The following is a 26,393-nucleotide window of genomic DNA, read 5'->3' on the forward strand; positions in this document are numbered from 1 at the left end:
AAACGAGTACGCTACAAATGAAGTATTTTCTTTGTTAATAGAGATATAAAAATGATGAAAACCATTGTATTATCTTAGTTTAGGTCCATATTATGGATTACTGACGTCATTGTTGCGTAACATTTATTTTTATTTTACGATCTTTTGTCAATAGTCGGCCGGTGCGGACAAGCGATGGTTTGCTATCGTTTACTTTTCAATAAGTCGTGGTGTGTGGTAACTGTCAGCTGAATATGTCCGTGGTTGTGGTATTTGTATGAGTATCATCTTATAACTAACTGACAACCTAATAACTTGACCGACAAACGGATCGTAATAAATAATCCTGACGTATATGTGTTCTTCTTCTTTTTCTTTTTTGGAGTTGACAGACTGGACGCAGCTTTCCCGTTATTCTGCCCCCTACAGTCTGAAGACGTATCTGCATTTAAGGGGTGTCCCATTTCTAAGTGACAAAATAACCCTCAACACTTGGTTTTGAGGGCCAGTTAAGATTAAGGGTTGAGCTTGAGGGTTAAGATAGGAATTGGAATCGGCCCTTCAATCACTAATCTCTTTGTGAGGTATTATATAGAGGTTAGGTTGATCTACACAGATGTCAACAGGAGGAGTGAAATCGGCAGAAATGACAACGTTAGGAAGAACGAAATTGACACGTGGTCGAATTTCACGTACGACGTAAGACTGAAACACAAAGGAAAAAAAAACACAATGAACCTGGAGCAACATTTGGACACGAGAAATCCATGCAAAGACACACACTAACGCTATTTTATCAGCTCAAACCTTATCATTATTAAGTCAAACATCATTTCCAACCCTGGTCCTCAGTCAAACACTGCACTGCTCCAACACACCTGATTCAGATGAACAGTTCGTTATCAGGCGTCTGCAGATCTTTGAATCAGGTTTTTACTTCAGTTTTACTTCTGTATTTCATAAAATGCTCTTATTCTACTTTCTTGAAAGTACATTTTTCGCAGCACAGTGTCCTAATGACCCTCATTATGCTCCTCTAACCCTGTCATAGAAACTGCCTCAGAGAGTCGACCGCATGCCTTGGTTTTGGGAGAGCTCGAGGTTGTTAATGACGGTCATTAGCTCGCGTTGAAGTTACAACGCCGCTCTTTCATCTCTGCCCAGGAGAGGAGAGGGAACCACTTCTGCTCGTTCTGCTTCAAGTGACCACAGGTGACGCTAACGCTCTTTAACCACGACCGTCGCTTAAACAAACCTGGGCGTAGTTTGACTCTGAGTGGAGTGGAGTTTCTGTGTCACACCCACGGAGCAGCAGAACAGGACCGTACTGTGTTGACGTCGCGCGTTACGCAGGTAGCGGTTAGCGGTTAGCACCGTCGCCTCATAGCAAGACGGCGCAGGAGTTAGCATGTACTCTGGGACGCTGGGACGTTCACGGACGAGTCGAATCTTTGGAAACGGCGCTTTTGAAAACGAACGACGAGAACCGAGTCAGAGTTGCGAAACGTTTTGTTTGCGAGATACGCAAACAAATTGTTACAGATATGCAAATCTTCTGTCCAATGGGACGTCTTCTCTATCAACTTTGGGGGAGGAGCCAAGCAAACAGCACAGCCCCGACTGAGTGAGTGAGTGAATCGTTCGTTATTGTTGACATTGTTTTCTATGTATCTCTGTATTTTATCTTATATCTTACATACAGTTTTTCTTTTTTATTATTCTTATATATATATATTGTTGTGTTTTCATGTTCTTGTGTGGAAAAACCTGTTATTAATTGGAGCCTTATTATTGTTTATTGTGCCACAAAGCTTTTTAGATGAGGTTAACACCAAAATAGTGTAATATAATATAATAATCTCACTGTCAATGCATGGGGATATAGTGCCACATTATTCATGGAACGTTCACAGTGAAAAAATATATCATCGATATATCAGAATAACTTCCGCTAACAAAGTACTGATGTCGTGTGTAAGTTTGAATCCTCCTGATCCTAATCTCACCTCATAATTACAACCGCTGATTATTTTCTTGATAAAAAAAAACCAAGTTACTACTTCTGTTTGGCTTCTAAAACAGTAATTACATATAAGTACGAGCCAGTCTTTTTTGAACGGCTCCCTTCAAAGAGCCCGTAAATCCCGAGCTCTAATTGTTCTCCCCTTGTCTGCGTGGGTTTTCCTCCAGGCTCTCCGGTTTCCTCCCACCATCAAAACATCTTTTGAGTGTTTAGACAGATTCTGGGCAGGTTGGCCCCTCGTGGCGGCCGCGCTCAGTCTGATCAACCGTCCATCTGACTCGGCAATTTCCAGTTATATAACGCCAGTAACAAAAAGATCCTTTCTTTTTAACTTTCTCTCCGTGTTGGTGTGGATTATTCCTCCAGTTTTCCTCCCACCATGAAAACTTGTTGTTCTGTCAGACTGCCACAGACCGAGGCACTGACATTCACCCTGGACTTGTTCCCCCCCCCCGAGGTGCTGCTCAGTCGGCCGCCGTAGAATTTCCAGAAAACAGAATTTTTCCCCCCACATTGATAAAGTTAACCTCACCTTAAGATGAAATCCCCTGAGGTTTCGCCTCAAAGCCTCGTGGAGGCGTCTTCAAGTCCATTTGCGCCCGATTCACTGATGTTCTTTTTTTATCTTTATCTTCAAAGCTCTTCAAAGGACAATTTTAATTACTAACGAGTCATTTTTTGGAAATGAGTTAGTTACTAAGATCCTTGTTACAGAGAAACTCTGATTATTATTTAGCTAATGACTCACAAACAAACAAGCTTTCAGTGATTTTGTTAGCAATATTTTCCTAATTGGATTTAAACACTCAGTTCCTTTGTGTCACATTTTCACATCGTTTCACGGCCTGCAACTGTTTTAAAGCTCACATAGAGTGGTCCTGTTGCACATATATGTGAGTTATGGAGGTCTACTTACATACATTAACTTGTTTTTATGGTCAAAAACCTCCTAGTTGCTGTAAACGAGCCGATAGAAATCTCTCCTTACTGACGCTCTCCTCAGCTACGCCGTTTCAGACTGAAATCTCACACCCAGAAGACAGAGTGTGTTGCGATTGGTCAGCCAGCGTAGAGCCTTCCCAACTGTCTTGTGATTGGCCAGTACCCGGAAGTGACATAATCAGCACACCAGCTCTCAGAAGCGCAGCTCCCCCCTCTGGAACGGTGGATGCACTGCTACTCATTATCAAAACATTGTTTTAACAGTGTTTAAAAATAGCGCCTTCACGACTCTTCTTCTGCGGGTCAATGTACGCAACCGGATGTGCCCGGACTAGTGCCCGGAGCAGGAGGATCTGCTGTTCAGGAGAACCGGTGTTTACGTAACCGGACCGGGTTTTTTTCAGAGATCTCGCTGAGCCCGAGATTACAATAAAACACAGCGTTCTCAGCAGTGACTGAACTGTTTGTTTCGAACCTTCAGGGCTTCGTAAACAAGGTAACGACGCAGATACACACTAAAAAACAACGTTAATTGGAACTTCCGGTCTAGGTCCGCATTAAATGAAACTGTTGGATGATTTGTAGCTTTTTGTGTTGTCTTTGTTCATCCTTGAAAACGTCGGATCTCCCCCTCGTTGTTGATTCCCGAGTTAGAAGCGAAGCCCAAAGTCTTTCCTTGCAACTTTTTTGAGTTTGATTTTATGGCACAAACAGTTTTTACGACTTATTACACTTTCATGTTTTTTAATTACTCCCCCGCGTGTCGTTCAGCCTTCACCAGCTTTTGCGCTGTGTTTTTTTTTTTTTTTTTTTAAAAGAAGAGAAGTCGCTGTGTTCCTTGTCATCATTTGAAAGTATATTAAGAAAACACTGTTTTTGCTGCATTTATTACAGAAACGCAGCCAAAGGAAATAAAAGTGGGCAAAACACAGGAGCCATATTTCAATCGTAAGAACTATTCATAAATCAGCTTGATTGGATTGGAATTTTTTTTTTCCGACGCAGTATTTCAATCGGCGGTGAAACTTTAGAAACATTTTCCGTCATCAAAACAACAAATTTCAGTTTTTGCGCTTCCCTGCCTGGGTGCGTTCCAGATGAACATGCACTTAAATCAGACAAGGCAGTTTGCCATCATCGCTTGAAAAAAAAAAAAAAAAAAAAGTCCAAACTAATCAAAGCCCCGCACTCTTACACACTCATTCTGCTGCTCTTCCTCCGATACATCAAAACAAGCGCATTTTCAAAAACAAAGTGATACACTGCTGATTTCAAGCCAAGGGGATTATGCAAAAAAGCATGTCTTTCCTTAACCTCCCATTGATAAAACAAAGCCAGATACATCAGCCAAGAGAAGAGGGGAAAATGTGCCGTCTTCAGTGTTTGCAGATTGCTTTTTTGTTGTTGTTGTCGTTGTTGTTGTTGGCGGAAAAAGAAAAGAAATAGGAGAGAACATCCTGTGGACATTTTCTGCCAAAACACAACAAGAAAAATGGAATCTTTAAGCGACAGAACATCCTCGTCCCTCGCTTGCGTCCACGCCGCGTTCTCTCCGCGCCGCGTTAGCCACTGTTGCCGCGACGCGACATAATAAGACGTGTATTGATTAGCGATAGCACGACGGTAAGAATCAGTAAATAAAAAAAAGGCCCCGGCTGTAGCTCTCTTGTCGAGCGGTGTGCTGTTTAATTAGTAAAAACCAAAGGAAAGCAAAATCAATAGCAGGAGAATATATGAGGTAATGACTGTATATGGTTTTTAACCCACGCGTCCATAAACAACCGCTGCACTAACATTCATTACCACGCGAGCGAAGCTGAATGGTGGAAGACCACCAACAATGGCTGTATGGATTTTTTTTTTTTTTTTTTTTATCCTGTAGGAATTTCATTTCCCACCTCCTGTCTGCGGTGAATATTTACATCACATTCTCGCTCGTGTGACAAAAGCACAGAGAATTCATTTGAGATAAAAAGCAGTAAATACCTGATGAGATTGAAGCCAAGCGGAAAGCGTCGGGGTGTCGGTTTGGCGCCACGGGCTCGTACGGAGACGAATCCATATCTCCACCTGAAAGGGGGGGGGAAAAAAAGAAAAGAAATAATGACAAAGATTCATTACGGCGCTACAAAAAAACAACACAGAGGTAATTGAATTCACACTCAAATGTAGGAGTAGTGATGTGAGCCCTAAAAGGGGACAAATGCTGACAGAGGACAATTTTGTCGCAGTTAGTGGAAGTCCGTGTTTGTCGCTCATCAAAACTGAGCAAGTTTAAGTGCAGTTCATGTCCCTGAAAGACGTATGTGCAGCTAACGGTTATTTTCACCATCGATTAATCTGTCGGTTACTAATCGACTACCTGTTTGGTGCAGAAAATGTCAGAAAATGACGTTCTCAAATGTCTTGTTTTGTCCACAAACCAAAATAATTCAGTTTTAAAGGTGCCATGTGTAAGAATGTGGCCAAAAACAGTTACTACATTCAAATTCAAAATACCGAGGTCTTTTCAGATTTATTTTTTGACGTAACTGGCAACCCGTGGTTGCTCGGCAGCTGAGACTCTACTGACTGCAATGATTGGTAGACGGCGGTAGGTGGCGCCACATGCCGAAAGATGATTACAAAACATAAACATGATTTGCAGACAAATATTTTGTCTGTACTGTTGTTGTTGGTGGATTTTATGGCCAGTTGCTATAGATTTATTACATAATGCACCTTTAATGTTTGTTTTTTTAACATATAATATATAAATGTTCACATTTAAGAAGCTGGAAAATCACAGAAACTAGACAATATTCACATATAAGAAGCTGAAAAACCTCAAAACTTCATTGCATTATTTAAAGAGCACTCAAATTGATCAGATCAATTATCAAAATAGTTGACAATTGATGTAGTAACTGATTAGTTATAAGTGATGAAATTGATCAATTGTTGAAAACTACCAATACAAAATAATCAACACATTACTTGATGATGAAAATAATAATTTGTTGCAGCTCTAATTGCGTAAAATGTCAGAAAATGCTGATCATTTGATCATCAACATGATTCAGCTTTAACGACTTCTTTGTTTTAAGGAGCAAAGAAACCAGAAAATATTCACATTGAAGAGTCTGAAAAATCAGAAAACCAACTCATGGATTTTTTTAAAATAAAACAGTTGACGGATAATTTAGTAATCGATTAATGACCGACTATTTGAGTAATTGTGTCAGCCCTATATGGACCGACTATGAGACATAAATGAACAATAATAATCCACACGACCATTATTAGCATGAATAAAGAGACCAAGTGGCCCCTTAAACGATAAATCTCTGAGTACATAACTACAATCCGCACCTGGATGATGCAGCTGTAAAAACGCTTATCTTGAAGCAAACCACGAACCAAATTTCACCGTCGAAGCACCCGATTCAGGTTGTCGCCACACCTGACTCAAACCGCTGGGTCGTTTACGCGGCTTCTGCAAGAGCTTGTTGATGAGCTGACTGATTTGAATCAGGCGCTGTTGGAGCGCGGAGACTTTCAGAAAAAATAACACGAAGGGGCAGCGAGTGCCACAGACCAGGCCTGAGAAACACTGCTCTAAACAGTTTGTCGCCGTCTCGATTTACTAGCTCAGCGCTGCTGCTGCTGCTGCTGCTGCTGCTGCTGCTTTTGCCCCCTCCGCATCTGTCTTGACATAAGATGAATCACTTCCTGTGCGGCGGCGCCGTAAATTTTGCAGGCAACTCGAGATCTAAACGGCACTGTACTGAAAAAAAGAGCGATATTGTGTGAAGTCCTTCAACAACGATTTGAATGTAACACAAGTTTTGTTTACCTTATAACTTACAGACTACAGCTATATATGCAACACAATGCTATGCTAACTGTAGCCGCTTTTACAGTATAATTAACAGACATAACCAGCATTTTTAAAAACCTGTGTGACTATGAAAATGTGATTAACCCTTTAAGGTCCTACTCAACCATTTGGTCGACCACACTTTAAGTCACTATATCTCATTGAAAAATGGATCAAGCTGAACTCACTAACACTTAATGTGACTTGTAAAATTGTGAATGTTGTACTTTATGAATTATGCAAACCAGGTTTATTATAAACAGACGTCTCAACCGTTTGGTAGAGGCCTGTATCTGTAATACTGTATGGTCTAATTAAAAAAAAAATAAAAATAAAAAATATTGATTGTGGTTATTTTTATCATAAGTAAATTTAAAAAAAATTAAAAAAAAAATGCAAATAAATAATTTTTTCTTTGTTTTTTTCTTGGTGCGTACCTTAAAGGGTTAACACCATTCCCATCGCCGGTGGCTGCTTTGGCCCCGTGGAGCATTCGTCTTTGCTGGGGTTTAGTTTTAAAACACAGTTTAGACTGACTTCAGTTACATCTCACTCTGCAAACAACGTGTTGCCGGATATTGTTTGTTTATAAAAAAAAAAAAAAAAAAAAAAAAAAATCTAATTAGCACTCAACTGACTCAGTCCCTCCCGTGTGCCTGCTTCTCTGTAGGCCTCTAATCCCGCATTTAAAATTCACAGCCATTCGGTGTGATTGAGACAAACCCTCCAGTGTTAAATAGCCTGGCATTCTGATCCCAGCAGAAACACAGAGAGGGTGTTTGTGTCGGGTCTGAGGAGGACTCACTGCTGCAGATGAGAGGGCAACAACAACAACAACAACAAAAAATGAGTAGTACTGAAACCCAGTTGGTGCAAAAACGGTGCTGCCTCGACAACCAATCACTAGATCCAATCAATAGATACACTACAGTTTGTTTATCAACGCGCTCCAACATGGATTCCATTGGAAAGATAATGCAGGCTGATAAAAGCTGTCTCCTATCTGCTAGGTCAGCTATGTGTGTGTGTGTGTGTACTTGTATTTATATCTTTGTAAGGTCCTCATGGGGATATTTTTCGTCTGGGCTCAACAACTTTGACGTGCTTTTTCAGGGTTAAAACCTGGTTTTAGGGTTAGGGTTAGAAATGGGTATGGGTTAAAGTTGGGTCAGGCATTTCGGTGGCATGGTTAGGGTAAGGGGCTTGGGAATGCATCATGTCTTGGAGGTGTCCTCACTAGGGTAAGAACAACTTAGTGTGTGTGTGTTCTTGTATTTGTTGCTTTACAAGGAACAAAAATCATATAAACGATACGGAGTGAGGATATTTTGGGAAAGTGAGGACATTTTTGTCTGGGCCCAACACATTGAAAGTGCTTTTTCAGGGTTAAGACCTTGTTTTAGTCTTAAGGTTGGGGTTAGGGTTAAAATTAGGGTAAGTAGCTAAGGAATGCATGATGTCTATGAGGTGTCCTAACTAAGATATCAAAATGACTTTGTGTCTTGTATTTGTCCCTTCATGAGGAACAAAAATCATATAAACCATACGGAGTGAGGACCTTTTTGGAAAGTCAGGACATTTTGTCTGGGCCCTACAACTTTCAAGTGCTTTGTCAGGGTTAGGACCTTGTTTTAGGGTTGGGGTTAGGGTTAGGGTTGGGGTAGGCACTTCATTTTGATGGTTAAATTTAGGGTCAGGGGCTAGGGAATGCATTATATCTATGAGGTGTCCTCACTAAGATATCAAAACAACTGTGTGTGTTTGTGTTCTTGTATTGTGTTCTTTGAGTGAGGACATTTTGTCTGGGCCCAACAAATGTATAGTGCTTTTCAGGGTTAAGACCTGGTTTTAGGGTTAGGGTTAAGGGTTAGGAACTTTGTGGTGATGGTTAAGGTTAGGGTAAGGGGCTAGGGAATGCATTATGTCTATGAGGTGTCCCCACTAAGATATCAAAACAGCTTTTTGTCTGTGGGTTAGGGGTTAAGGAATTGGCATGCGTCCTTCTCATTAACGCAACTCGTAGACCGATTGGTTAAATGTCAAGGTTAAATGTACTTTTCAGGGTTAAGACCTGATTTTAGGGTGAGAATTGGATTGAGGCCAGGGTTAGGGTTGGGGTTAAGGTGAAGCATCTCCTTGTGATGGTTATGGTTAAGGTAAGAGACTCGTTCCCCTAAGTTAGAATGCTCTACAAGAATGTTTGTATCATGTGGACAATAAAATTTCAAATAAGAGTTAAAAACAGAAGTCAACAACGATTAGATAAAGTGGTGAAAGTGGTCGTGTGAGTTGAATTCACCCATGAAAACGAATCAAAAGCAAGTCACGATTGGGTCGGACTGGTTGAAAAAGGGTGAGCTAATGTGAGGCGGGCGTATGAAAGAGAGGAGACAAGATGGAAGACAAGGAAATGAGGGCACTCAAAAGACCTGAGAGCTTAAGGAACTTTTGAAGAAATGTGCCAAACTCAGCAACTGCGACACAAGTAAGTGCCGTGCTAAATTAAAGGGCGGCACAAAGAATTGGCACTAATGTGAGGGATACTTTGCTCTTTATTGGTCTCTCGGCTGAAGCGGCGGCAGCAGCAGCAGAAGCGTTTACTGCTGGAGGTGAAGAAGAGGTTTTTCATATGATCATAATTTCCGTTGGAAAAGAAAACGACCTGAGATTTGCGAACGCGGTCAGGACTCGATACTTCACGGGGATAGCGCTTCGTCTCCCCGTTTACGTCAATATTGACGACCGTAACAACGCGGCGCAGCTCGGTCGGCCGTTCTCTGAGCACATGTCGCTATTGACGTCTGGCAGAGTTGAGGAGTGGAGTGAGTGTAGAGATGGCAGCGGAGGAAAAATGTGATCGTTAGGAAATTACGTGGGGAACTCAAACGTTCACAGAAAGAACTACTTACTCGCGACGACCACCTTTGACCTTTAAAAGAAGACGAGGGAAGAAGAACGCGATTGTCTTTGATAATAACGGCAGTTGCCTTTTTCCGTGCAGATGGTTTTATTTGCGATGTAAAAAAAAAAAAAACAAGAGTAACAACAATTTCATGGTGTCATCATGCTTGTTTGGCCTTCAACTACTTCTTACCACCACCTACTGGACCGGAGATGTAGTGCAGTTTCCACTATACCGCTCCCCCCCCCCCCCCTGTCAGCCTGATTTGAAAAAAAATTCCCGGAACTTTGAGTTGCGGGGGAACTCAGACCACACAGATTACCAGGAATGATTTTAAATAAGTTCCGAGAATGTTGGTGGAAAAGAGGCTTTTGTGTCTTTCAAGGGTCTCATTATATCATTACAGCCAAATGATTCTCCTATTTTTATCATTTAAAAAAAAAAAAACTATATTTAGTATTCTGTCTACATTCTGTCATTTCTCTGGCAGCTCCCCCCTGTACACCATCCGCCGTAGAACTCTGCCGTCTGCTGTTACATGTACTTAATATCCAATGTGTTAATTCATTCATTTAAATTAGCATTAGTATTTGAAAACATGAATGAGTTTCACGTGTACTTTAAATGCGCCCACGTCGTAATTCTGCTATTACACATTCGCTATTTCCATCTGCAGACGCGAGGCGGATAAAATAATGCAACATCATTAGCACGTAAAAACACACAGTAACACACGGTGACATCCAAACTGTATTAAGTACAGACGCAAATAACAATGGAAAGTGCCGGGTGATGTAATTGCACTGCAGTGCAGCCATAAAAAGCAGATTGGAAAGTGTTATCCATTAAATGGTTATTTAAATGAATTGTTTGGTATTATTAAACTGGTATATTTTCAAAAAAAAAGATAATTGGCCTGATATATCAGCCCCTGAATCAACCATCAGCTACACTGATATCTGCCGTAGAATTATCCACGATAATCAACCTCTACTTTCTTGTTTCACCTTTTGTGTGTAGGTGTGTGTGTTATAATACATCCACGCACTGCACTTTCCGTGAATGTCAGTCTCTTTTCTCCGTGTGACCTCTGTAAACGTTGGGCTGCTGGACTCGAGATCTCTGTCTGTGTAATTACAACAATTATGCGAAAGGCTTTAAAGCAGTGTTTTTTCGAGGCTACCAATTACTCTGCAAACAATCACCTTCACCCTCCTTCCTTTGAGCAGTAACCAGACTCTAACCACCTTTGCTAGCTAAACACGTACACGTGTGTTTAAAAAAGGATTTTCCTCGACTGTCTTTGTGTTAGACTGTGACAGCAGTGTTCTCATTTGACAAAATCAAGACACGTACCTTGTTATGAAACACCTAGTTAGCCAGTCAGCCTGCTAGCAAGGCAGCTAGCTTAATAGTTAGATAATTAAGCAATAGCTTAATAGATAAGAAAAAACATACCTTGTTATGAAAAGCCTAGTTAGCCAGTCAGCTTGCTAGCAAGACTGTCAACTTCATAGTTAGCTACTTAAACAATAGCTTAATAGATAAGAAAAAACGTACCTTGTTATGAAACACCTAGATAGCCAGTCAGCTTGCTTAATAGTTAGTTAATTAAGCAATAGCTTAATAGTTGTGAAAGAAAATGTACCTTGTTATGAAACACCTCGTTACCTAGTCAGCTTGATAGCAAGGCAGCTAGCTTAATAGTTAGTTAATAAAGCAATAGCTTAATAGTTGAGAAAAAAACTTATCTTTTTATGAAACACTTGGTTAGCCAGTCAGCCTGCTAGCAAGGCAGCTAGCTTAATAGTTAGTTAATAAAGCAATAGCTTAATAGTTAAGAAAAAACGTACCTTGTTATGAAACACTTGGTTAGCCAGTCAGCCTGCTAGCAAGGCAGCTAGCTTAATAGTTAGTTAATAAAGCAATAGCTTAATAGTTAAGAAAAAAACATATCTTTTTATGAAACACTTGGTTAGCCAGTCAGCCTGATAGCAAGGCAGCTAGCTTAATAGTTAGTTAATAAAGCAATAGCCTAATAGTTAAGAAAAAAACGTACCTTGTTATGAAACACTTGGTTAGCCAGTCAGCCTGCTAGCAAGGCAGCCAGCTTAATAGTTAGCTAAGAAAGCAATAGCTTAATAGATAAGAAAGCTACCTAAAAAGTTAACAACTAGCTAATAGATAGTATTTTTGTGCTACTTAAGTATGGTTCCAGGCAAATGCACATCTAAACAAGAATAAATAAAATATTAAAATATAAAATACTTAAGGCTGAAACACTGAATACTTCACTAATCAACGATTAATCAATTACTAAATTAATCAACTATCTTTGCTCCATATAACAGAGAAATCATTAAAACTGAATCATTTTTGGTTCATTTCCAGGTTTGGGAAACACATAATCAATATTTTCTGGCATTTCGTGCAATTAGAGCTGCAACTAAAGATTATTTTCATAATCAATGAATCTGTTCATTATTTTCTCAATTGATTGGTAGTTTGGTCCATAAAGGACAATTATCAACTATGAACTATTTTGATAATTCAGAGTATTTTCTTTCAATAATTAAATCCAATGTTTAGATTGCAGCTTCTTAAATGTGAATATTTTCTGGCTTATTTGCTCCATATAACAAAGAAATAATTAAATTATGAAACGAACCATTAGTTGCAGCTCTAAAACTATTTAAAATAAATGTGTATCTAGATGTAACAGAAGGATATACACCACAGCTATGAAGACAATATGGAATAAAACATTTGAATCTAACCAAATAAACAACGGTGGCTACACAGAATATACTGCACACAGTCCAATTGTCCGGTCGTGCAAAGTTATGAAGTTGCACGGCCACAGCTGTATCTGCAAGTTTAGTTACATAACACAAAAGAGTCAAGAGAGTTCTCTGTCCAACAGAACAGCTGTGTTATAGAGGTTTACTGCTACAGCTGGCAGGAAAGATTTCCTGTATCAGAAAACTCTGAGAGTCTCTTACACACAGTCCTTCACTGTTCACCCGGTGCGTGGTGGGGAGGGTCGTCCACGTTCTACATGATACTAGATAAGAGTTTGTAAAGTGTCCTGCTCACAAAAACTATAACACGTTAAAGGTACATTATGTAATAAATCTAAAGCAACTGTCCATAAAATCCTCCTAATATGTCACAGAGACTCAGGAATAATGTTCATATAACAAACTGAACTCACCAACAACAACAGAACAGACAAACTATTTACATTAAAAAAATATTTTGCAGACTGCAAATCATATTTATGTTTTGAAATCATGTTTTTGGCATGTGGCGCCACCTACCGCCGTCTACCAATCATCGCAGTCGGTAGAGTCTCAGCTGCCGAGCAACCACGGGTTGCCAGTTACGTCGGAAAAAACGAAACCTAAAAGACCTCGGTATTTTGAATTTGAATGTAGTAACCGTTTTTGGCCACATTCTTACATATGGCGCCTTTAAGTTGCACAAGTCCAAATGCACAGCGAGGTTCTGCAGTGACCCCTAAAACTACAATGTCTCCAAAACTCCAAACCACAGGAGCTGTGGTTAATTAATTTGATGTGCTTACTTAACTTGGACGATAGCATCCATGTTGAATGAACAACAACAAACAAATAAAGTACACACTCTAATCACACCCACCTTGGAAAACACACACACACAGCAGGAGCCTTGTTGTACTTGGAATGAAATAAATAAAGCTGCTCTTTGACAGTCACCCTGGACCCAATTACGCATCCATCAAGTAATAAAAAAAATTCTTCCCAGCTGTTAAGCGATAAGACGGTTTGAGCTGCGGGGGCAACAACTTATCGCTGTAATTACGCGTTCGTTTGACTTCATTTGCTCTGACAGTATGGAGCATGACCGGCAAAAAAGGCTCAGTCAGACGAGCGAAGCCTTTCCCCCGGTTAAAGCATGAGAGGAATACTGCTTTTAAATGGATTCACGCTCTCCTCTCCTTTGCCATGAGGGATATTATGAAGTCATTAGTCGCCATCACTCATCCTTTTCATATCCATTATCAGTGAGCTTAACTCCTGAGGTGATGGAAACTGTCCTATGGATTTTTTTTTTTTTTTTTTTGGGACATTCTTAGCAAACCGCTCATGGCTGGAAGCACAGTCAATTTTAATAACTGCCATTCAACTCACTGTGTTTTATAAAAAAAAGTGCTCTGTACTGATTATGTCCCTGTTTAATATCGATTATATATACTTTGGTAACGCTTTCTTTTACAGTCCCCTAATTACCAGGTATTTACCTGGTAAATTCATGGTAACACCAAAGTGTTACTAGGTAATTACCAATGGTAATAAGAAAGTAAATACAGTGAAACTGTTGCCAAAATACTGGGCATTTACCTGGTAACTATATAGTTAATTATAGCGTGTTATTACTGCTGTTAATAAGAAGGTATGTACAGCTAAACTATGGCAAAACTATGGTAAATGTAAGTGTATTATTGGGTTATAAACTGGTAATAAGCAGGTACCTACAGTCCCCTAATTACTAGCTATTTACCCAAGGGGTAATCTAACAAACCTAACCCTAAAAATGTGTGTAATTACATGGAAACAAGCTTGGCTTTCTTTTACAGTACAGTTTTACTTTACTTACCGAGTACATTACCGTGCATTACCCAGTATTTTGGCAACGGTTTCACTGTATTTACTTATCTTATTACCCTTGGTAATTACCTAGCAACACTTTAGTGTTACCATGAATTTACCAGCTAAATACCAGGTAATTAGGGGACTGTAAAAGAAAGCGTTACCTATACTTTTTTTCCGTTTGCGTGCATCAGGCCAGTGTGCAGAGGAGAAACACTCCTGTTGTGCTTCTTATTCATCTAATAGAGCGTTATTGCAACACCACTTCTGTTTGATATTAATTACACGCACACAAAAGCCCTGGCACAGCTGGAGCAGCCTGCAGCACAGCCGAAAGGGTTCTCTGCACAGCCGCGCTGCTGCCGCCGGTTTCACGAACTCCGCTCGTCTAACCAAAGGTGACAAGAGTCTTTGCCGTCAATGCCCTCAAAGTTTTGTTAGTGAATCTTCAAACGCGGAAAAAACTAAATCTGTCAGATGGGAACTGAATTCCAATAAACCTAATGAAATTAAATCAATATGCTGTGAAAGTGCATTTGATCCTCTCTCTCTCTCTCTCTCTCTCTCTCTCTCTCTCTCTCTCTCTCTCTCTCTCTCTCTCTCTCTCTCTCTGCACCTTCACATTCAGTTAGCGAAATTGAAATCAAATTCGTGGAAATTTGTTTGCCGAGACATTGGAAGGAGAAGATTTGCCTTCGTACTTCCTCCGACTGGTTAATCCTATCCAGATTTGTTTGGGAGAATCGTAGAATTGTTATAAAGATGATGTTACTTTGGTACTTTGGTACTTTGGTAACTTATGTGTTGTACATAATATGTCTAATAATTTAGCGTCTAGGACTGCAATCGATTAATCGAGTAACCGTTTGTCAGAAAATGTTGATCTGTTGATTGTTGATCAGCGTTTCTCAAACCTGGAAATGATGAAATGTCGATCAAATGTCGTGTTTTGTCCACATATCTAAAATGATTCAGTTTTAATGATTTCTTTGTTACACGGAGCAAAGAAACCAGAAAATATTCACATTAAAGAAGTTAAAAATCAGAAAACCTCAACACCAATTAATAATCGAGTTATTGTTTCAGCCCTAATGGCGTATATTTGTCCAGACACCATCCAGGAGCCTTAATTGGAGCTGCATAGTGAAAGAAACAGCAGCAGCGGCGGCGTTTGAACATGGATGCACAGACTGTTGGCAGAGCACAAAAGTGTCATTAAGTCCTTACTTGATGTCCAGATTAATTTTTCTACAAAGGAATCAACTTGGTCTCGCTTTACTCGCGCCATGTGCTTCTTCCGACTGGTTAAGCCTATCCAGATTTTTAGGGAATCATAAATATTAGATGACGACTCAAATTTCTTGTTTTGTCCACAGACCAAAAATGAATGAAAATCAGAAAACCTCAAAACCAATTAATAATCGAGTAATTGTTTCAACCCTATTTGTCCAGACACCATCCAGGAGCCTTAATTGGAGCTGCATAGTGAAAGAAACAGCAGCGGCGGCGGCGTTTGAACATGGAGGCACATACTGTTGGCAGAGCACAAAAGTGTCTTTGCGATCAAAATATGACCGTAAAGGCCTTACTTGATGTCCAGATTTATTTTTATTTACAAAGGAATCTACTTGGTCTCGCTTTACTCGCGCCCTGTGCTTCTTCCGACTGGTTAAGCCTATCCAGATTTTTAGGGAATCATAAATATTAGATGACGACTCAAATTTCTTGTTTTGTCCACAGACCAAAAATGAATGAAAATCAGAAAACCTCAAAACCAATTAATAATCGAGTAATTGTTTCAACCCTATTTGTCCAGACACCATCCAGGAGCCTTAATTGGAGCTGCATAGTGAAAGAAACAGCAGCAGCGGCGGCGTTTGAACATGGAGGCACATACAGTTGGCAGAGCACAAAAGTGTCATTGCGATAAAAATATGACCGTAAAGTCCTTACTTGATGTCCAGATTTATTTTTCTACAAAGGAATCTACCTGGTCTCGCTTTACTCGCGCCATGTGCTTCTTCCGACTGGTTAATCCTATCCAGATTTTTAGGGAATCACAAATATGAGATGACGACTCAAATTTCTTGTTTTGTCCACAGACCAAAAATGAATGAAAATCAGAAAACCTCAAAACCAATTAATAATCGAGTAATTGTTTCAACCCTATTTGTCCAGACACCATCCAGGAGCCTTAATTGGAGCTGCATAGTGAAAGAAACAGCAGCAGCGGCGGCGTTTGAACATGGAGGCACATACAGTTGGCAGAGCACAAAAGTGTCATTGCGATCAAAATATGACCGTAAAGTCCTTACTTGATGTCCAGATTTATTTTTCTACAAAGGAACCTACTTGGTCTCACTTTACTCACGCCGTGTGCTTCTTCCGACTGGTTAATCCTATCCAGATTTTTAGGTGATCACAAATATTAGATGACGACTCAAATTTCTTGTTTTGTCCACAAACCAAAAATGAATGAAAATCAGAAAACCTCAGACACCATCCAGGAGCATTAATTGGAGCTGCATAGTGAAAGAAACAGCAGCAGCGGCGTTTGAACATGGAGGCACATACAGTTGGCAGAGCACAAAAGTGTCATTGCGATCAAAATATGACTGTAAAGTCCTTTTTCTACAAAGGAATCTACTTGGTCTCGCTTTACTCGCGCCGTGTGCTTCTTCCCTCACAAAAATACACAGACAGAGCCATGTGGAGCTTATAGCCTTAATCACCATTGTTTTGAATGTCATTTATAATCAAAAGTTGTCATTTGATTATGAATTTAATAATGCGATAATTACACATTTGTCTTTTCATTACTATTATAAAAAATACTGCAAGCAAATACATATTTATAGTATTATTATAGTATTATAGCATCATGCAACAAGATATTAAGTGGTGGGCCACGTGTTTGACACCTCTGATTTAAATTTGCTGCATTTTATTATAATATTATGCAAAATAATAATTGTAAAAATGAACAATGGGCCCGTTTATCACATATAATGAAAGCACAGATGCATCTTTCATCAAACAGAACTCACGGCTGATCCATAAACTCGGTTAACGGCTCAGCGTTTGAAGTGATATTGACATTTTAAACTCAATTTCAAATCCATACAAATAGAATATTGGATTAGCCCGGAATAATATTTGAAGTCACAATTCCAATCCAACGTGGCACCGTGAGCAAACACAGCACAGGGGGGAAAAAAAAAGGAAAAAGACTGAAAATGTTCAGCCTCCCCTTTGGCGATGCAGCTGTAATGTTAATATGAATTGTTACAAACCCACTCCCCTAAATCAGCATTTTAATACCTGCATGGTGTCAGCTACTAAATGTGGAATACGCTGTAAATCCTGATAAAAATTTCAGTAAAAAACAGCTTTATGGGATTGCAGCATATTGAGGGAAACATTAAAACAGACGGCAGCCGGTAATATATCAGCCTCTCGTCCGCATTTACCTTTTCAGATCGACGTGAAAGAGGAGGAAAAAAAACACATAAAGACGCAGGTTCATATAACTTAAAAAGGCAACGTGAGTGTTCTGTGTAAACATGATTAGCGGCGGCGTATAAATAATCAAACGAAATAAAGTGTTAATTGTGCTCGGAATTTCTCCTTATGGAGGAAAGGGAAGGGAGATTCTTATTCTGATGAGCGGCTATTTCAATTAATGATGCAAAGAGAGAAAATTACGGTGGCCCAGAGGTGTCAGGCCAAACACAAAAGCCACAACACAAACACAAAAGCCACAACACAAACACAAAAGCCACAACACAAATACAAAAGCCACAACACAAATACAAAAGCCACAACACAAATACAAAAAACACAAATACAAAAGCCACAACACAAATACAAAAGCCACAACGCAAATACAAACGCCACAACTCAAATACAAACGCCACAACGCAAATACAAACGCCACAACGCAAATACAAACGCCACAACACAAATACAAAAGCCACAACGCAAATACAAACGCCACAACGCAAATACAAACGCCACAACACAAACGCCACAACACAAATACAAATGCCACAACACAAATACAAAAGCCACAACGCAAATACAAACGATACAACACAAATACAAAAGCCACAACGCAAATACAAACGCCACAACGCAAATACAAATGACACAACACAAATACAAAAGCCACAACCCAAATACAAACGCCACAACGCAAATACAAACGACACAACGCAAATACAAAAGCCACAACACAAATACAAAAGCCACAACGCAAATACAAACGCCACAACGCAAATACAAACGACATAACGCAAATACAAAAGCCACAACACAAATACAAACGCCACAACACAAATACAAAAGCCACAACGCAAATACAAAACACAACACAAATACAAAAGCCACAACACAAATACAAGCGCCACAACGGAAGTGACCTTCAACGGAAGTGAACGGTAACGGATGTTGACAATGCGGCGGATTGTTGCTGGCGGACAGTCATTAAACCGGCTTTCTGGAATAGCCTAACGTTACACCTGCATCATAGTTAGCTAGAGAACAATGTTTCACTTACTTATCACAGGAGCGAGAGCTGTCTTCTTCTATAAAAATATTGTGAATATAGAAATATTTGTGTTGTGGCGTTTGTATTTGCGTTGCGGCTTTTGTATTTGGCCTGACACCCGTGGGCCACCGTAGAAAATAGTTGGTAGACGAGGTGAGGTGAGGTGAGGTGAGGTGAGGTGAGGTGAGGCGGCCGAGCTGTAATGACAGCCGCCGGGGCCTGGTAGTTGACTCCTGCAGTTCACATTCATTCACTGTGAACCTTTCAGTCAGGAGTGAGTCTTAATGCTCGCATCATGACAGTATTCAGCGAGCAGAATGGCCGTCACTCACTCACTCACTCACTCACTCACTCACTCACTCACTCTCTCCCTCTGATAGAGAAAGAGACGGAGGTCTCACTCTGCTACAAAAGGCCAATCTCAACCTTTTCGCTTATACCCGGCCCCTACATTTTCACTCCTCTGCGCCTCCTGTAGCCCCAACGAGAGTCATCTCACGCACAGAGGCGCAGCTTGTGAACAGGCAACTACTTGGGGGCCCCGAGCCGATAGGGGGCCCCCCCGACACTCGGAGCCTGGGGGCTGTTTTTACTGAAATGTGCGGTGACCAGGCGCATTCCCGTCCCCCTTAAACAACAATGGGCGATTTGAAATGACATCTCATTAGGAAACCTTCCTAAAGGAGGATTATTTACAGTGTAATGTATGTTTTTTTACTAAGTTCATCTAGTTTTTTAAAAGGTATTTACAGTATTTTATTGTTCTTTACATTTATATTCTCACATACTTTTCAATTACAAGGTTTTTCCATGTTATTTCATTCATTTCGATAATAATTATTATAATATCATTTTTGATATAATGTTTTTTAATAATTTTGAAATACATTGTTCGTTGGTGTCAGATTATTTATAACATAATGGTGATTAACACTGGTTGGAAGGAAGGGGCCCCCTGGGAACTTTTGCTTAGGGGCCCCTACAGACTCTAGAATCGCCTCTGCTCGCTCGTGAGGTTCACTCCACGCGTATATAAAATCGTCACAGACATATTTGAAGAGGACAAACAACTCTTGTTTTGTCGTCGTCGCAGTTCACCGTTTCCCTTTGCATTTTTGAGACGGCGAAAAGGATGAAAGACTTTATCGATCACGTCCGCAAGATATTGACAGGTCCTTTCCTCTGATGATGAAGGAGCCAGCGAGTGCTTAGGGAGGAGGAGGAGGAGGGAGGAGGGAGGAGGAGGAGGCGAGGACGCGTTCAGCATGCAGGAGTCTGCTCCTCCCGCGATCCCCTGACACGTAGGCCAGGCCTGGAAAAAAAATGTTCTGCTTATGACAGTGGATGGCTAAGGTAATGACCAGTGACTGCGACTATTGCTCATAGTAATGATGGTTTCACCCAGGAATACTGTGTACCTTTGTACCCCCACCTCCCTCCCTCTCTCCCCCACGACGCTCCCGTTCTTACCTCTCGCCGTTTCAATCTTTGGTTTTCTCCATCTCTCTCTTAAATTTTCTTCACCTCTCATCATTTATCAGCACCGTCCATCCCTCACCTCCTACCCTCCCTCCCCCCACACGCCTTTTGACTCCATCGCTCGACTTCCATTAAAATGTACGGCACATATTTCCATCCACTGCTGCTAAAGAGTTAGTTGAGTTGGTTAAGCAGCAGGTGGCGCTAAAGTCACTGTCTGTGTTGACTCTCGGGATTAGCCTTTAGCGCCGGTACGTGAGATTATTATTTTCATAATCGTAAGCGGGACGAAATCTCTGGAGAGAACCACACTCAAAACATGTGCAGCATCTGCCTAGACCGGTTGGGGTGAAAGGAAACATTTGGTTGATTCTTTTTTTTATATTAATTACTTATGAATTAATTACTTAAGTACTTGTCGGGTTCGTAAAATGTCACAAAATGTTGACAATGTCGACCAAACCAGGAAATGATGATGCTCTCAAATGTCTCGTTTTTGTCCACAAACCAAAAATTATTCAATTTTTAGCGATTTCTTTGTTATATGGAGCAAAAATTAAACTGATTAATATATTTAAGAAAATGAGTTGATGATTAATTCAGTAATCGATTAATAATCATTGCAGGCCTAGTTCGCCATTTCTGGGACTTTCCAGTCATTATGATTTCTAAACGTCCTCTTCCATTCACTAAAACTTAAAACATAAGACTTTTTCCATTCACATTTTTTGCGTGTACAAACAAACCTTATATCACGATGAGCGCAGCACACGGTGTCTCCTGGGGGACAAACGCGTGGTATTAGCATGATGCAGTATCGGAAACGATGACCTTTCGCAGTGCTGACTTTCATGAAAATGGAGACGATGCATCATGTTCCCGCCTAATTGTCTGGAATACCCGTCTTTCCTCCGTGTGAAGATAGAACAGAGCCGTGAGGATCCACCGGTGGAGCTCGCCCTCCTCGCTGCAGTTAAAGTTGTCTCGGGCAATTAAACTTTTCTCCGAGAGGGGTTTTTTTCACTAAAAGATCAGTAATGCATGTTGTAGGCGTGAAAGATATCATTAAATGTATCAATCCTGCTGCAAACATTCAGACGATAATAATCCACACACGGAGGCCCCCGAGGCACCGTTGTTAGGGAACGGCAGCTGCCTGTGCTCCTGAGTGCAGCCTTAATTGGTTCTTTTATGGATGCAAACTGTTGACGTGATTGGCTCACACTGACACAGGTCCAAAACCACCCACTATCCGTCAAGAAAGGCTCTTTAAACCCAGCTGCCATTTTGGATGTTGTAATGTTAGGGTTAGTGTTAACCCTAACCCTAAGGGGTTAACCCTAACCCTAATTAACAGGTCACCATTAGCTGGTATTATGGGTTAGGGTTGGGGTTACCTGATAGTGTTTTTATTTTGTTAAAAACAGGGCCGAACTGTTGTTGTACCCTAGAACCCTTTTTTGCCTTTATAAAAGGTTCCCCTTTGGAGGGTTCCACCAAGAACCCCTTTAAAACCAATCAGGAAAGGGGTTTTAAAGGGTTCTCTGGATCAAAATGGTTCTTACTGGTACCATTAGTGTTACCAAGAACCCTTGAAAAAACCCTTTCGTCTGGAAAGGAGCGAGGTTATTCAGAAGCAAATGGTTCCAAGTAGAACATCAGCCCTTGTAGAAGGACCCTTAAGGAACCCTTATTTCTAAGAGTGAATATATAGTAAAAACAACCATCCAATCTCACACTCACGGTCAATTCAGAGTGTCCAATTTGCCTAATCTACAAATCTGCATGTTTTTTTTTTTTCAGGAAAGGGTTTTTCAGAAGCAAATGGTTCCAGGTAGAACCTCAGCCCTTGTAGAATGTCACTTTTGGAACCCCTTATTTCTATGTAGAAGCAGTAAAAACAGCACAGTAATGATCAAGGAGGAAATTTGACCCCGTATATTACCTGCAGGGCGCGGGACAGGTTCACACACATATCAAGAATGTGTTGCGAATTTCAAAATACTTCACAGACGTATGGTATCCGACAACCTCGTGCTGGAATCTGTGAACCGGTGTCGTTCAAGAACGGGGAACACGTGACACAAGGTGCTGAGTCACGTTGTTATCGCACTTAGCGTCAGCAGCAATAATGTGCTGCACTTTGATCACAGCTACAGTGAACTGTCAACTCTCAAACACCCTTTCAGACACTCCGGTCTGGATTCTATTCACATGGATTCACTGGAGTTGTCATATTATAATGAGCATTACATTAAGCAGCAGGTTATAGTCAGATACTTATTTGCAGACAGTATCAATACAAAAAAGCGTGAACCCCGGAAATTGCAGCTGACAAATTGTTTCATCGGCGATTAATCTGTTGATAATTAATCCAATAAAAGGAAAATGTGGAAAAATGCGGAAACAATGATGTTTTTAATTAACAAACCAAATCTAAAGCAGTGTTAATGATTTCTTTGTTTTATAAAATCAGACAATGTGATTTAATCATTTAAATAAAGCGCTCGATCCGACAAATCAGTTATCGCAATACTGACACATGATATTAATTAAGCAACTAATCCATGAACTCGGTTAGCCGTTAATCCGTTAATCACCGCAGGCCCTCTGTTAACTTTTATAGATTATTAGAGCAGCCGATCGTTATTTGATCAATAATGAAACTGTGGTGAATGATTGACAGAAGCTCAGCGTTTCTCTGACAACTTTTTGTCCATTTTCGCCCCTTTTCCACCAACAATTCCTGGTAATCTGTGCGGTTCGCAGGGCGACACGGCCGTTGTAGTGGTTAACACCTTTCTACGTGGAGTTTGCATGTTCTCCACATGTCTGCATGGGTTTTTTTCCGGGTTCTCTAGTTGCCTCCCACGGTCCAAAAACATGCAGATTTGTAGATTAGGCCAATTGGACACTCTGAATTCACCGTGAGAGTGGATGGTTGTTTTTTTCTCTATATACACTCTTAGAAATAAGGGTTCCAAAAGGGTCCTTCTATAAGGGCTGAGGTTCTACCTGGAACAATTTGCTTCGGAATAACCCTTTCCCGAAAAAAGGGTTTTTCAAGGGTTCTTGGTAACACTAATGGTTCCAGTAAGAACCATTGTGACCCAGAGAACCCTTTAAAACCCCTTTTCTGAATAAAGGATTTTAAAAAGGGTTCTTGGTGGAACCTTTATAAAAAGGTTCTACCTGGAGCCATAACGCGTTCTTTCCTATGAGGACAAGCCGAAGAACCTTATATGGTTCTACTTAGCACTTTTATTTCTAAGAGTGTAGGCAACAGTTCAGCTCCTTTTTAACAACAAAAAAAAACACTTTAAGGTTATTATACCAGCTAATGGTGACCTGTTAATTGGGTTAGGGTTAACTCTTAGGGTTAGGGTTAACCCTAACATTCCAACATCTAAAATGGCAGCTTGATGCCTTTCTTGATGGATAGTGGGTGGTTTTGTGTGTGAGCCAATCACGTCAACAGTTTGAATCCATAAAAGAACCGATTACTGCTCCACTCAGGAGCACAGGCAGCTGCCGTTCTCTAACAACGGTGCCTCGGGGCCTCCGTGTATGGATTATTACTATTAATATATGTGTCCCTGCGATGGACTGGCGATCTGTCCAGGATGTACCCCGCCTTTTGTCCTATGTCAGCTAAGATTGGCACCAGCGAAAGACCAGCGATAAAGCGGTAGAAGATGCATGGATGGGTGTTTGGTTTGTGTTTCCACTGCATCTCAAAGTTCGGGAAACTGCCAATTGGATTATTTGGTGTCGATGAGTCCTCGCTGATATCCTCAAAGGTGCCTGGACCTCATCATTCGTCCACTTGTGATGACTGTGAAATGAATAAGTATTGTTTAAAGTTGGCTTAAACAAGCTGCAGCCAATCAGGGTTCTTCGGCACACAAAGCTCCTCCCCTCTAGAGTTCCACGTAATCGTAGTCGTATCGTAGTCGCGATAAGGTTCTTCTCTCGCCGGGTAATTCCGGGTAATTTTTCAAAATCACGTCTAAATGAGAAATTGCTTTTCCAGTGGAAAAGAGGCAATACTAACAAAAATGGTATAGTCTAGAAGTCTAGAAGCGTTGGGATTTAGCGATTCACATTCTGAGTCACTGCATAAGAAGGCTAAAAAAGAGAAAAGAGCAACAGTCGACGCTGATAAACGATTCCGTGCTGCTTACATCTGTAATTACAGTTGTGTTTTTGCTTCTCGCACTAATTTGAGGAAACGTGGCGGTTTACCTCATCAGTCTTCGCGGAAACGCCGCGCAGCTGTGCGGAGTGAGGTTTCTTCATCGTTCTTCATCGACTAAACGCGGTCCCAAACATTCACGTTTAATCAATACGTCGACTTTTCTACCCCCCACAAGAGCGGAGAACTTTAAAGCGATATTTCGAGACGTGTGTCTTTGCCCGTTTCCCCCCCCTGTAAGTGTTGTTCTGTGCAAACCAAACATAAAAAGCGTCTGATGGAAAAACCCCCGGCCGAGTGTCTGGACCTTGTGCACCGCTGCCAGTGAAGGTTACAGCTCACGGACGCAGGGCTGCAAAGCCTCTCCACCCGGGCATTTTACGGGCGATTCGGAGGTGAATTATCCGCCCTTTAGTCTCAAGGTAGACGCTGCGGTTTTCTTTCAAATGAGAGTGACATTTCCAGTTATGAGTCTGAAGCAGCACAAGCGCGGCCGCAAAAGAGACCAGAGAGAGACAGATTAACGCTGACGGTACGAAGCCTCTGCGTGAACAGTATTCACTTTGTCACTCTGACATTCACGGCGCCGTTAAATGACTTACTGGATCCGATCATTACACCGACTGACATCGCGAGCCGTTTTAATTATGAAAGGTTGGAGGTTCAAAGCCCTGACTTCTCGATGTGTCCCTGGGTAAATGGTTGTGAATAATGTGTGATTACAACAACCAGCCGCGTGAATGCATGGATGTGTAGATTGAAAGTCGTCTGTCGCGCCCGATTATTAATTCGCTATTTGTATATATCGCACAATGTCCTCTGGCTGGTTTTGGTTGCTCAAATCAAACTACAAGAATCCTGAATTATGTGGATATAGATTATTTCACAGGTAGAAAATAACCTTTTTATTCATCATTGCTCAGCTTGGCAACAAAACAAATATTCTCCACACATCATAACCCTTAATAATGCTTCCACATAAAGATTATTTGAAAGTTAAAAAACAAAAATATATGTGGATTTTTATTAGGGGTGGGGAAATATTTTTTTGAAATATTATTTTTTTTTTTTAAGTTTCTATTTTGAAAAAACACCATTATTTGTGTACAGTTGATTTTTGTAACTTCTGGAAGAAAAAGGTAGCTAGTCGAAGCTTTTATTTATGCAAGTTTTAATTTGTTTTGAATGAATAAATGTTAACTTTTGTCTTAAGTTTGCCTTTGTGTGATCACATGATCACATTATCTTATTCAAACTGTCTTGTTTTGATGCCATAATTTGCCTTAACACACAATTTTCGAATCAAGAATTGTTTGAATCGAGAATCGTATGAATCGAATCGGTTGAATCGAGAGTCGATTATGAATCGAGAATCGTTTGAATGAATCGGGAATCGTTTGAATCGAATCGTGAGCCACCCAAAGATTCACATCCCCAATTTTTATTACCATGTCACGACCACCTGCAGTACCTGCAGAGACCACCAGGGGACTGTGGCCCCACACTAAGACAATCACAATTGTATGCCAAACTTTTTATGGGTGTCCACTTTTGAAAGATGACAAATTAGTGCAAATTACAACATATCTGACTGTTATTCACCACTGTTTCTGTCATACAATATTATTTATAGATTTTTGAATAGATTTTCTGAGATGAATGTTCGACAAAGTAAAACACAACTTAATGTTGTGCACGTTAATTAAAATTAGGGCTTGATTGCTAAATTAGTCAAGTATTTTGACAAACAATTAATCAGTTTTTAGTGGGTTTTTTTTTGCAATAATTAAAACAAGTTTTTAAGTGTCAAAAATGTGAATATGAAGCGTGAAGT

General features: G+C 40.5%; 1 protein-coding gene across 1 annotated transcript in view; it reads right to left on the reverse strand.

The window, feature by feature from the left end:
- LOC310939898 (GDNF family receptor alpha-2-like) overlaps positions 1–26,393 on the reverse strand; it is a gene marked incomplete at its 5' end in the record, with an annotated part of 107,759 nt that overhangs the window by 74,090 nt on the left and 7,276 nt on the right. Inside the window, one exon of the mRNA XM_083904755.1 lies at positions 4,931–5,014. Coding sequence (XP_083760881.1) covers positions 4,931–5,014 — 84 coding nt within the window. The remainder of the gene's footprint in view (positions 1–4,930; positions 5,015–26,393) is intronic.

The sequence above is a fragment of the Microchirus variegatus genome (assembly GCF_963457635.1).
Source record: "Microchirus variegatus genome assembly, chromosome: 18".
In the NCBI taxonomy this organism is placed as follows: Eukaryota; Metazoa; Chordata; class Actinopteri; order Pleuronectiformes; family Soleidae; genus Microchirus; species Microchirus variegatus.